General features: G+C 50.0%; 1 protein-coding gene across 1 annotated transcript in view; it reads left to right on the top strand.

Moving 5' to 3' along the window:
• The window catches only part of C16_21H2orf92 (chromosome 16_21 C2orf92 homolog), a 49,043-nt gene extending 36,780 nt beyond the window's left edge, over positions 1-12,263 (top strand). Inside the window, exons 7-9 of the mRNA XM_059281812.1 lie at positions 2,952-3,102; positions 3,451-3,657; positions 12,097-12,263. Coding sequence (XP_059137795.1) covers positions 2,952-3,102; positions 3,451-3,583 — 284 coding nt within the window. The 3' untranslated portion in view covers positions 3,584-3,657; positions 12,097-12,263. The remainder of the gene's footprint in view (positions 1-2,951; positions 3,103-3,450; positions 3,658-12,096) is intronic.
• Positions 12,264-12,527: the final 264 nt, after the last annotated feature.

The raw sequence follows: 12,527 nt of genomic DNA, 5'->3' as shown, positions 1-12,527 counted from the left end.
GTTAGGGTTCGTTAGAACATGGTATCCTCTTCTGAGCCCCTGCCACCGCTGGGCACTGAGGCTATTTGACATACAAGAGGGGTTCAATGTCAAAGGTCAACCTAGCCTACTATGCTTCTGGCTTCTTCCTTCTTGTTGGGTTAACTGAGCTCAGGCTTGTTGAGAGTGGGTAGAGACTGACCCCATGCTGGCACCCCCTCCACACGGCCACTCTATCAAAATAACACCCTGCCGTGTCCTCACTTTCAGAAAGCAAACACCAGGCCTGACAGCTGGAGTCCAGCCCTCTACACCCACCTGGTAGAAAGAGAGAACTGACTCCCATAAATTGGCCACACGTATGCACTGGCATGTGTGTGCATATATACATACATACACACACGCACATATACATGCACACATGACATAAAATGTTAATATTAAACTGTCTAGTGATGAGTTATTTTAGCAGAGCCCTTGGAGAGAGGTTTTTTTTTTTTTTTTTTTGGTTTTCCGAGACAGGGTTTCTCTGTGTAGCTTTGGCACCTATCCTGGAACTCGCTCTGCAGCCCAGGCTGGCCTCAGACTCACAGAGATCCGCCTGTCTCTGCCTCCCGAGTGCTGGGATTAAAGGCATGTGCCACCATCGCCTGGCTTGGAGAGAGTTACCTGATGCTCTTGATATAGTTGGGCTCCAACTGCCCCAACCCCCAATGAACTGACTCATTCCTGTCACTGTATTCTTTCCCCCACACCCCAGTTCCTCCTCTTTCTTTGGCTAGATTACAGATGAAATCACAGATGCTCCCGAGTCCCCAACTGTCAGCTGGAAGCTCCTTCCTTTGAGATTGAACCATGAGTTTTTGTACTTCAAACCCATGCTCAGTGGCATTCCAAAGCCACCCTCATGATTTCTCAAAGTCCCCTGAGGGCTGCCAGAAGCCAGGGTCATCTCTGGCAGCATCTCCTGCAGGATGACAGTCACGAATCTCTCAAACTACAATCTTGGTCAGTTTTTCATCACTGTGGCAAATGCCCGAGAGGAACAAATTCAAGGAGAAAGGGTTTCTTTCAGCTCCAGACTTTGGAGGTGCCGGTCCCTGGTCCCCTGGCCCCTTGTTTTGGAGCTCTGATGAGGCAAGAACACTGTGGCAGGAAAGCACAGTGGTAAAAAGCCACTGACTGTGTTAGGGTCCTGGAGAAGTCCCACAAAAGACCATCATCCACGTATGCAATCAGCAAGAGTGTTTATTACTCCAGCATGCTGGGGCCGGCCATCCTCCACCAAGGCAAAATGGCAGCGACCCTGAGAGAAGCTTGTGGGTTCCTTTTAAGCACAGCTAAGGGGAGTTCCTAGGGGAGTTCGGTCATCTCAGATAGGATTGACCTACGTGAGTGGCAATCATGTTAGTACGTTCTAATTGGCTAGGGCTAGTCAGGGGCTGGTTAAGGCTACAGCTTTTCCATTTGGGGGCAGGCCTGGACAAGTCCCAGGCTTTGTCCTTATTTGGTTATTACCTTGAGCTGCTGACTGTGGGGGCTGGCTCAGTGGCTCAGGCTTGGTACGTCTTATTTCCCTTGTCCTTGCTGTCAGGGGTGTTGAAGATTAACTGTCCTTTGTTCGTGGCTTCCTTAGAAACTGTCTGCCTAGTTTCAAGAAGCAGGGACTGAGGCCTAGTGCTGTGGGATGTTCTGTATGGCAAATGTGTTACTAATTAGTCAATAAATAAAACACTGATTGGCCATTGGCTAGGCAGGCAGTGTAGGCGGGACAAGGAGGAGAATAAAGCTGGGAAGTGGAAGGCTGAGTGAGAGACACTGCCAGCCGCCATGATGACAAACAGCATGTGAAGATGCAGGTAAGCCACGAGCCATGTGGCAAGGTATAGATTAATGGAAATGGATTAATTTAAGCTGTAAGAACAGTTAGCAAGAAGCCTGCCACGGCCATACAGTTTGTAAGCAATATAAGTCTCTGTGTTTACTTGGTCGGGTTTGAGCGGCTGTGGGACTGGCAGGTGAGAGAGATTTGTCCTGACTGTGGGCCAGGCAGGAAAACTTTAGCAACAGCCTAGTTCTTAACTGAGTTATTAGGATAGGCTGTTAGGGATATTTGCCTGGCCCTCTCAGAGGAAGTGGGAGGAAAATACCTCCCCTCATTGGCTGGCTTCCTCTTTTCCCCATCTTTATTCCATCTAGGCCCTCAGCCTATGGGATGGTACTATCCAAATTCAGGATGGAGCTCCCCACCTCCGTCACTGTCTCATATGTTAACCATTTCTGAAAACACCCTCCCAGACACACACACACACACACACACACACACACACACACACACACACACTTAATCTAATCTCTTAGGTGTCTCTTAGTCAATTAAGATCACGGTCAAGACCTACAATCATACACCTATAAGGCAGGCTGAATCTATAGTAGAGTTTCTAGAAGCTGGTGGGGCAGGGAGGAGGGGGCAGCAGAGAAATGTTTTTGTCACTGCCCAGTGAAAAGCTTTGACACCTTGTTGTCCAGTTCCTCACGCTGGAGATTTCACCCAGGGCCTCCTACATGTGAAACATGAGTGCCACCATTGAACTACACCCTCAGCCCCACCTCCATCGTTCTGAAAGCCTTTGAAGTAGGATGTCCCTGCCTCCTTTTCTCACCACCCCCATGCCCTACCTCCCTGTGGACCTCACCTCTGGTCCTCTTGCTTCCGACACACTCTGCTTTATTGAGCCTTCTCCAGGGATGTGTTGCTGCTTGCTCGGCATCTCAACTTGTCACTGGTGACAAGGCCAGCCGCCTCCTCCCCAGCTGGACTTCTGGAGAACATGGCTGACATGCTCGTGTATTTACTTCTGCTCTGGGCAAAGGCCACCGGGCTGTCCTTGTTTAGGGGCCTGGTTGTGGGTCACCTGGCAGGGATGGGCGCGGGCTGCCTCTAGCCGCTCTCCTTGTGTCTTCCCGTTTAGATGCTCACAGTGAGGGTCTGCCTTGCAGACAGCTGCTGAGCTTCCTACAGAAGAATATCATCACCGCCTCCATCGCTGTGGCCGCAATCCTCCTGGTCACCATGTTCGTGGTGCTTCTACTGGTCACGTATATAAAGCGGAAACAGCCAAGGTGAGAGGCTCTCGACATCCATCTTCCTTTGAAGAAAGGTGTTGGTGGTGGAGAAGGAATGGCTCAGATTCTATTCCCAGACATTTTCTCTAAAAAACAAAGCAAAACAAAAAAACTGATCCATCCCAAACAGATGAGCTGGGGCTGTGGATGAAAAGCTGTGGATGGAGTTTCCCAGAGGCAACTTGCGGTCCTGAGTCAGAGGGAATGTCATTCAGGAATAGACCTTCCCCGAGGAAACAGAATTCAGACCCCTCAGAAACTGCAGCCTCCCTCTCCATCCCGCGGGCAGGCAGTGGGGCTTCCTGGGTGTTTAGTAAGCGGCGTGGTTTTTCTTCTTCATTTCAGGTATCCTCCAGCAAACATGACGTACAATATTTTTATAATGAACGGGAAGGCTTGGTGGCAAAAGTCTCAGGAAAAGCACCTCAAAAAATTCACAGGAAAGCAGAAACCCCTGAAGTGTAATTCCTGCGTCTAAGCCGGTGGAAGAGCCAGCCAACTGTTACCAGGCCACTGTCGGAGGGTTCTGTGCTACCTGGACAGAAATCGAGGGTAGGAGGGAAGCTCTTCAAACGCTGGTCCCTAGTGTAGGTGGGTGGGAGCAGTGGCAGGTGGCGCCCTCTAGTGGTGTGGTCTCGTGCAGGCCTCAGGTGTTGGCTCTTGGCCTCTGCCAGAGCTGTAGTTTCTCATCCTGGGGTTTGAGACCCTGGACGCTAAAGACTTTACAGCGGCGTCACATTTACTTCCGAGTCCCATCTTCCTGCTGTGCCACTGGGGAATTCTTCATCTGCTCCCTTAGTTGTTGGTGCTGCCGCAGGATGGCTTGGGGTGAGAGGGGTTACCTGGCTCTGTTGGGGAAGCCTTTGGGAGTTGAGGATGCAGGAGGACCATTCAGAAACTGGATGCTGGGAATGGCGGGCATCATTAAGCACAGGTATCCTTTCCCACTAGGGGCAGGATCCTGGTGGGCTGGTGGGATTCTTAGCCTGGATCCTTGGCCGGTCCCGGGCAGCAGCATCATACTTGTAGAGCTGGGTTGGCTCAGGCCTGTACCCACAGGCCTGCTGGCGAACGGGGCCCGAGGCCTCAGTGGACAGCTACTTTAGCTGTAGAATGGCACACCAAGGCTTCCACAATGCCACTTCTTTGTGGACCAGTGGTGGGTACCAGTCACAGGCAAGGTTATTGGAGGGTCAGGTGGGTCTGGCACCAGGCACTGGGTCTGCTCTGAGATGTCTTCAACTGTTGACCAGTAGTTATAGGTACTTTGAGCTCTGAAACTGGAGCCCCCATCTTGGAAATGCATACTGCACATGGGCAGTATGGAAATCCACTCTGAGTGAGCAAAGCCGCCTGCTTAAATAACCTAGAAGGGCTGTTGAGACCAATCACAACAGTTTGTTTGGACCAATTCCAGTTTCCCGGGTTCTGGATCAACCACAGGTTTCTCAGAGGCCATAGTCATCCCCCCACCAGGGGAAGGGCTCCCTGGTTGGCCAAAGTGGAACTGGTTCACTGAGGCTGTGATTGCAGAAAGTATGGTACAAACCATTCCAAACAGCTCTGTCTAGGGCTGGGTCCTCAGCAAGCCTACACGACCACTGTGATGATCTGCATAGTTAGTTGTCTCCAGACATCAGCGGGGTATTTAAGATGGCTAACACTAGCAGAGTATAGTCCAGCTGGCTGTTAAGATTGACAGTCCTGCTGGGCAGCAATGGCGCATGCCTTTAATTCCAGCACTCGGGAGGTAGAGCCAGGCGGATCTCTGTGAGGTAGGCCAGCCTGGTCTACAGTGCGAGATCCAGGACAGGCACCAAAACTACATGGAGGAAAAAAGAAAAAAACAAAAGATTGACAGGTCCTTTTGCTCACAGCAGCTTGGACAACAAAACAAGAGAGAAGATGCCAAAGATGCTAATTAGGGGCCAAGTTGATCCCAGCGTCTGCTTGTTTACAGGAAAATGAACATCAGAAGGCATGCTTACAATAGAAACACACAGAACTCACTGTTAACAGTGACAGTGACTTTTGCAGATTTATTTATTTATTTATTTATTTATTTTTTTTACTGTGCTTTCCACCTGCCCAGTGCCCAGGGACGGATGGGCTCCTCTCCTCTGTCTCGACCAGGACTTGGAATCATGATGCAAGGAAAGTCTTGATCTAGTCATGGAGAGGCAATTGGAGTTAGGGCAGTGAGGTGTATTCTGCAAAAATGTTTCCGGTCACCCACCTCTGTTGACTGGGCCTCTGGATGCTTGTGGAGTATGGAGGGCCAGGGCGGGTGGTAGTGCTGTTTTGGAAGATTGTGGCGCCTTTAAGAGGCGATGGCATAGTGGAAGGTGTGGATCACTGGGGGCAAGCTGTGAGGTTTCATGTATGTATTTTTAATGGTTTATTTTGTAATTTTATGTGTGTGGAGGGGGATGTGCACGTGAGTTTGGGTGCCCTGTGAGACTAGAGGCATTGGAGCCTCTGGAGCTGGAGTTGCGGGTCATTGTCAGCTGCCCGGCATGGGTGCTGGGAAACCGAACTGGATCCTCTACAAGAGCAGGAACCACTGTTAAGAGCTGAGCCACCTCAACTCCTCCAAACTGGGAGGTCGTGTAGCCCTATCCCACTTCTTTCTCCTGAGTCACCGTGATCAATAATACCCCGAGAGAACCAGGTAAAGGAGCAACATGGTATTTTACCCATAGTTTTGGAAGGGTCCATCACTGGTTGTTTGGTCCCATGTGCTTGGTTAGAATATGGTCAGTGGTTCCTGTGCAGGAGGAGAGCTAGTCACTTCATGGCTAACAAGGAAGCAAAGAGAGGAAGAGCGTGCAGGCACTCAGCCTGCTTTCTGTCTCCTCCCCTCTTTCTCTTATTTATCCCCTTGCCCATTGGAGGGCATCACCCACAGGGGGAGGGTCTTTCCTCCTCAATTAATTCTCTCTGGAAACACCCACATGGAGATACCCAGAAGTGTCCATTAGCAGTCTCCTAGGGGATTCTAAATCTAGTCAGGATAACTGTGTTAGTTAATTTTTGTGCTGTGATAAAACACCATGACCAAGGCAATTTACAGAAGCAAGGGTTTATTTTGGCCTACAGTTCCAGAGGGAGAGTCCTTGATGGTGGAGATAGCATGGTATCAGGGGCAAGTATGGCAAAAACATCATGACCAATGTAACTTATATAAGGAAGAGTTTGTTTTAGACTCCAGAGGGCTAAGAGTCTGTCATGGAGGAGAAGCATGGTGACAGGAACAGGAAGCTGAGAGCTCACATCTTGAGCCATAAGCACAACACAGAGAGAATAAATTGGAAATGGCGTGAGTCTTTAGACTCTCAAAGCCAGCCTCCAGTGACATACTTCCTCTACAAGGCCACACCTCCTAAGACTTCCCAGATAGTGCCACCAACTGGTGACCAAGTGTTCAAGAACATGAGCCTATAGAGGACATTCTCATTCAAACCCACACAGACAATGAAGATTAACCATCATCCCGGCCATAAAGCTTAATAACCATAATGCCCCTTTCTCTGTCCTTTCCAAGTCCCTTGTCTGCTTGGTAGCTCAGGGGCCACTGTCCATAAATTAATATGGAATGGGGCTTCTCAATCTGGGGCAATGGGCAATGTCTGGAAATATTTCTGGCTGTCATGGTGTGTGTGTGTGTGTGTGTGTGTGTGTGTGTGTGTGTGTGTTCTGGCATCTAGTGGGTAGAGGCTAAGAATCACAATACACAGGAGAGCCCACATATCCACCAAGGACTTATTCAGCTCGAAGTGTGAATAGTTCAGAGGCTAAGACTCTGGGATAGATCTGTACCTGGACAGCCTCACCAAGATGTCCCTTCTTCACGTCACTCAAGGTTTTTCCGAGTGAGCCAGTGACGTCACTGCTCCTGCATCTAGGTGGGGCCTGTGTGTCTCCTAGATTCATTTGTAACCCAGAGCACTTATCCGCCCGGCCCCCACTAGCTGATGAGAGGCCACGGAGGTCAGTGCAGTAGAAACATTAGGAGCACACAGTCAGGGAGTCTGAACTACCTGCTTACATTGGATAGCTTGGCCCTTGGGGTCCATTGCCTGTTCTTACATATATATATATATATATATATATATATATATATATATATATGTCTTATAATATATATATATATATATATATATATATGTCTTATAATATATATATATATTAAGTCTTACATGTATATATAAGACTTAATGATGAGAATACAGCCTAAGAAATGTGTTAGGTAACGCCGCTGCTGTTTGAATAGCATAGAGTGTACGGACCCAAACTAAGTTGGATATGACTTTTCTAGGTGGGAAACCATTTATATGTTTTATGCGGTGCTGGGGAATTGAAGCCAAAAACTTATGCACTCTAGGCAAGTGATCTACCACTGAGCTGCACTCTCAGCCTCTAATGATACCACTTTATGGGACTGCTGTCATATACAACAATCCATTATCAACTGAAATGTCATCAGCAGTTCATGGACTCTGTCTTAGTTAGAGTGACTATTGCTGTGATGAAACAACATGACCAGAAGCAACTTGGAGAGGAAAGGGTTTGTTTTGCTCACAGTTCCATATAACATCAAAAGCAGTGAGGGCTGGAACTCACACAGGGCAGGAACTCACACAGGGCAGGAACCTGGGGGCAGGAACTGATGCAGAGGCCGTGGAGAGGTGCTACTTACTGGCTTGCTTCCCCTGGCTTGCTCAGCCTGCTTTCTTTTTTATTTATTTATTTATTTATTTATTTATTTATTTATTTATTATGTATACGGTATTCTGCCTGCATGTTTTGCTTGCAGAATAGAACTCAGGACCACCAGCCCAGGGAATGCACCACCCACAGTGGCCTGGGCCCTCCCCCATCAGTCACTAATTAAGAAAATGCCCTACAGCTGGATCTTATGGGGGCATTTTCTCAAGTGAGGTTCCTCCTTTCAGATAACTCTAGCTTCTGTCAAGTGGACACAAAACCAGCCACCATGGACTCTCATACGACTTATTGGTTAGGATATTACCATTTTTGGGTGCCCCCTGGTCTGGTTTAATGTCTCTACTAAGACTCACTCACAAGCCAGGAGCCGCTTTCTGATGGAGAAGTGTCAGCAGAGGACAGGCTCTGGCCTCCTCTACCTCTAGGATCCATGCTGTAGCTGTTTCCCTGAGGCCTTCTGGGGGGTCTCTGTGCCTCTCTCTTCCATTAGTCCTTCCAGAATGCCTAGGTCTGCTGAGTGAGATGGCTCAAGTAGCAGTAGCTTGCATCCCAGCCTGCCTCCCAGTCTCCCTCCCAGCCTGCCTCCAGCCTGCCTCCCAGTCTGCCTCCCAGTCTGCCTCCCAGTCTGCCTCCCAGTCTGCCTCCCAGCCTGCCTCTCAGCCTGCCTCCCAGTCTGCCTCCCAGCCTGCCTCTCAGCCTGCCTCCCAGCCTGCATCCCAGCCTGAATCTGCTGCAGAGATTCCCCTTGGTAGTCTAGTTGGTAGCCAGACAAGGAGGTTGGAGAACGGAACCCAACTGTGGTCTAAATGGCCTTCCAAATGAGATGCCTGCTGAGCACTGGACCCTTTTCTCATGGAGGTGCCACTCAATGGGCAGCCAAAACAATTGCATCAATATGGCAGGTCCCAGATTTTCTTTCTGTTCATCTTCTGTCCTCTGGAAGACTCTTGGCCTCCCAAGGGTCCCATGGAACTTACTGATTCCTGCAGCTTAGCTGGCCAGATATGGTGAACCAGCTTGGTTATCCTGTAAAATAGCAAGTGCCCAGGTTTCTCTGCTCGGGAAGGGTCTGTTAGCGTTTGGAGAGTCTCTTCCATTCCCAGCTGGGGTTGGGTGAGATCCCGCTGGGGTGTATCTGTTGACTCTCTGCAAACTCCCGTTTCTTGCTCTGTTCTGCACTGCTCTGCAGGCCTGGCTTGATCAGTGTTCCATTGCTGTGAAGAGACACTATGACCACAATGACCACAGCAACTCCTTTTTTTAAGTTATTTTTTATTTTTGGTTTTTTGAGACAGGGTTTCTCCGTGTAGTTTTGGTGCCTGTCCTGGATCTCGCTCTCTAGACCAGGCTGGCCTTGAACTCACAGAGATCCGCCTGGCTCTGCCTCCCAGGTGCTGGGATTAAAGGCATGCACCACTGCCAACCGGCAGCAACTCTTATAAAAGAAAGCATTTAATTGGGAGCTTGCTTACAGTTTCAGAGGTTTAATGCACTATTCTCATGGCAGGAAGTATAGTGTCAGGCAGGCAGGCAGACATGGTGCTGGAGAAGTACCTGAGAGTTCTACATCTGTATCTACAGGCAAAAGGAAGAGACTCTGGGCTTGGAATGGGCTTTTTGAAACCTCAAAGCCCACCCCCAGTGACGTACTTCCTCCAACAAGACCACACTCCTAATCCTTTCAAGTAGTGCCACACCCTGGTAACCAACTATTCAAATCTATGAGCCTGTGGGGGCCATTCTCATTCAAACCACCACAAGAGCCCCGATTCTTCCTGGACACCCTTGCCATCTGGCTTCTGCTTGGTTTCTGCCCACAGGAAGCACTGGCTGAGACTGACTGGGAGGTTGAGGGAGAGAAAAGCAGCTTCCTTTCTTGGGTCATTTTAGTGGGGGCTCTAAGTAGAGGGTGACAGTGACCTGCCTTGAATGTCGAGGCAGGAGAGAGAGAGAGGCAAGGGTCCCAAGAGCTGTCCTGGGTTGTCCCAGTAACAGTTGTACTTGGTGTAGTTTCTCCTGAAGTCCACAGTTCAAGGCTGTATCCATGTCTGGCCATAGTATCTAGGGGAGGCACTGGTGGGGAAATGGATGTAAGTGGGCAATGGAGTAACTTCCCATGCTGGGACTTCATGCTTGTCATCCCAGTTCTAGTCAGACATATCAGCCCCACTAGGATGCTGTGGGACAGTTGAGGACAGGGACAAGATTTGAGTCAGAGGAATGAGATGTAGCCAGAGTACAAGGTCATAATCCAGATAGGACAACCCCTCCTTAAAAATCCATGGGAGAGACATCACTGGAGGTTCCAAGCCTGGTGGCATGACTAGAAGCAGCTCTGGAGTAGAATGTGTCAGCAAGGTCTTGGGGCTTTAGGTAGACCAGGGATACACTGGCTAGAGGAGATGGAAAAACGGTGTGCATGCCAGATGGATGTGGTCCAAGGCAAGAGGCCTTTCTCTGCTACTCCAGTCCCCAGAGCATGTAAGCTTAGGCTGGGTTACTGTAGGGAACGGGGGTATGTGCAGGGAATTGGGGGGGTGGGCAGTGGCAGGGCAGACCCTGGTTGAGAGCTGTTGTCGTCAGCGTGCTTCTAGCTCTTGAGGGGCAACCAATGAGACTGTGAGGTCCCTGACTAATTCTTCATGCAAGGGTAGAAATGGGAGTCCTTAGCTAAAATCTCCAAAGAGGTGGGGAAGAGTGGTGGAGGGGCCCAGTGGCAGTCCAGTCAGGGCCTAGGGGAGGGCTTGTGTCCTTGTCCATGTGGGGACTGAACACAAAGTGGCCACAGAGGATGCTATGCAGTTCTTGGCCAAGTAGAAAAGTCAGCCCATCTCTAGAGATGCGCTTTTGCTTACCCTGGCCAGTAAGTTCAAAATTGCCCCAATGACGGCCATGCTGAAGTCACACACACAGCCTGAGGTATTAGACAGAGGGTGTCCCTGTCGAGATCCCAACCCAGGAGACCAGAAAGCCGAGTCCCAGGCCATAGGACATCCTGCATACTCCTGCCTTGCTGGTCTTCCAGGGCCATGAGGTGCAGGGCAGAAGTAGGAGACTAGGAGGGGTGGGGAGCGATGGGGGGGGGGGGAGATAGGAAATTTAGAACGGGGTGTGTAGGGAAAGGAAATCTGACTGGGGAGTGGGTGAATTTGGAGAGGCGGTGGGGTTCACACCCCACTGGAGAGGGGGTGGGGAATGGTTCACAAGAGCCGACCCATTTATCCTATGTCTCTGCTGTCAGACTGTGCCTGTGAGGTCGGCCGTCACAGGACCCAAGAGAGTAGGTGACAGCTGTGGTGTGGCCAGCCTCCCAGGGACTGCCTGTCCGAGACCTCACAGTTCCGGGTCCAGCTGGATTCTGGTGCCGGTCCTGTCTAGGCCTACTCTGAGCCTCAGCTTCCTCATTCTGACAATAGAGGAAATAATTGAGCACCTGCTGTATTCCAGACACTGTGCTGGGCTGGAGACACTATAGAAAGTAGGAAATGCGACCCTTTTGAGCTCGGATGAGATGTACCAGTCTGGCCATGTGCCCCCTCACCCTGGTTCCTTCCAGCCTCTGGGCTCCCAAGTCTGAGCTGGAGCCCACCCTCACCCAGATCTCCTGTCCCTTTCCGGGTTTTGCCTTCTGTAGGTGAGCACCTCTTGCCCGTGGGCCTATGGGAGCCAGCCCACAGCTGTCTGCCTCATTTTTACCTTTACCAAAGGGATCCCTTTCATCTTATTTCCGCCCCTCCCCGTGCTTGGTGGAATCCAGGCTCTTGTCCCTATCTGGGTGAGCCAACAGATAGCATTGGATTTTAGAGTCCAGCTCAGTGGTGGCTCTGTTCTGTTTTCCACCATGTCCTAGGAAAGTCACACATCTGTTTACTCTTGGCCTGTTTCTCTCTAGAACATGGGCTAACATCCTTTGTGGGGCTGCTCAATATAAAAGACTTTTTTTTTAATTGAGCTGAGGATCGAACCCAGGGCCTTGCACTTGCTGGGCAAGCGCTCTACCACTGAGCTAAATCCTCAACCCTACCTTCTTTTTTTTTTTTTAAGCTGCTATGATCATTCTGTATTGGTTCTCTGCCTTCCCAGCATCCTCTGCATTCCCTCCAACCACGCATGCCCGACCTGGCCACTCCCACATACATCCACTGGCTTCAGAGACTGGTTGAGAATCACCATTCAGAAATAGAGATGGGGCCCACTCAACCCATGAGCCGTGCTGGGGGCATTCTCTGGGGATACTGACAAAAATTCTCGCTCTTTGCACAGGATTTGAAGTAACTCCTTATCTCGAAGCCCAGGAAGAAAATGCAACAGAGAGAGAAGCCAACAGGTGGGAGGTGACAACCCTGTGGCCATCACTGGAGTGCAGAGCAGGTTGCTCTGAAGCCCATTCCTGGAATTTTCAGCTGCTCATACAATAGTTATCAAACACATTTGTGGTCTTGTTTGCTTTTTTGAGAAAGAGTCTCATGTATCCCAAGCTGCCCCCAGACTCCATATGTAGTCAAGGATTACTTTGAGCATCTAAGATTATTTTTTTTCCTTAGGTGTATGGGTGTGACTGTGTGTGAGTACGTGCACTGGAATACAAGTGTCCTCAGAGGCCAGAAGAGGGCGTTAGATCCCGTGGAGCTGGAGTTCTTGGAGGTTGGGAGCTGCCTTAAGTGGGTGCTGGGAACTGAACACAGATCCTCTGC

The sequence above is a fragment of the Peromyscus eremicus genome, chromosome 16_21, assembly GCF_949786415.1.
Source record: "Peromyscus eremicus chromosome 16_21, PerEre_H2_v1, whole genome shotgun sequence".
NCBI classification, from domain to species: domain Eukaryota; kingdom Metazoa; phylum Chordata; class Mammalia; order Rodentia; family Cricetidae; genus Peromyscus; species Peromyscus eremicus.
The sequence above is the reverse complement of the archived record's forward strand: the minus strand, read 5'-3'. Positions and strand labels throughout refer to the sequence as shown.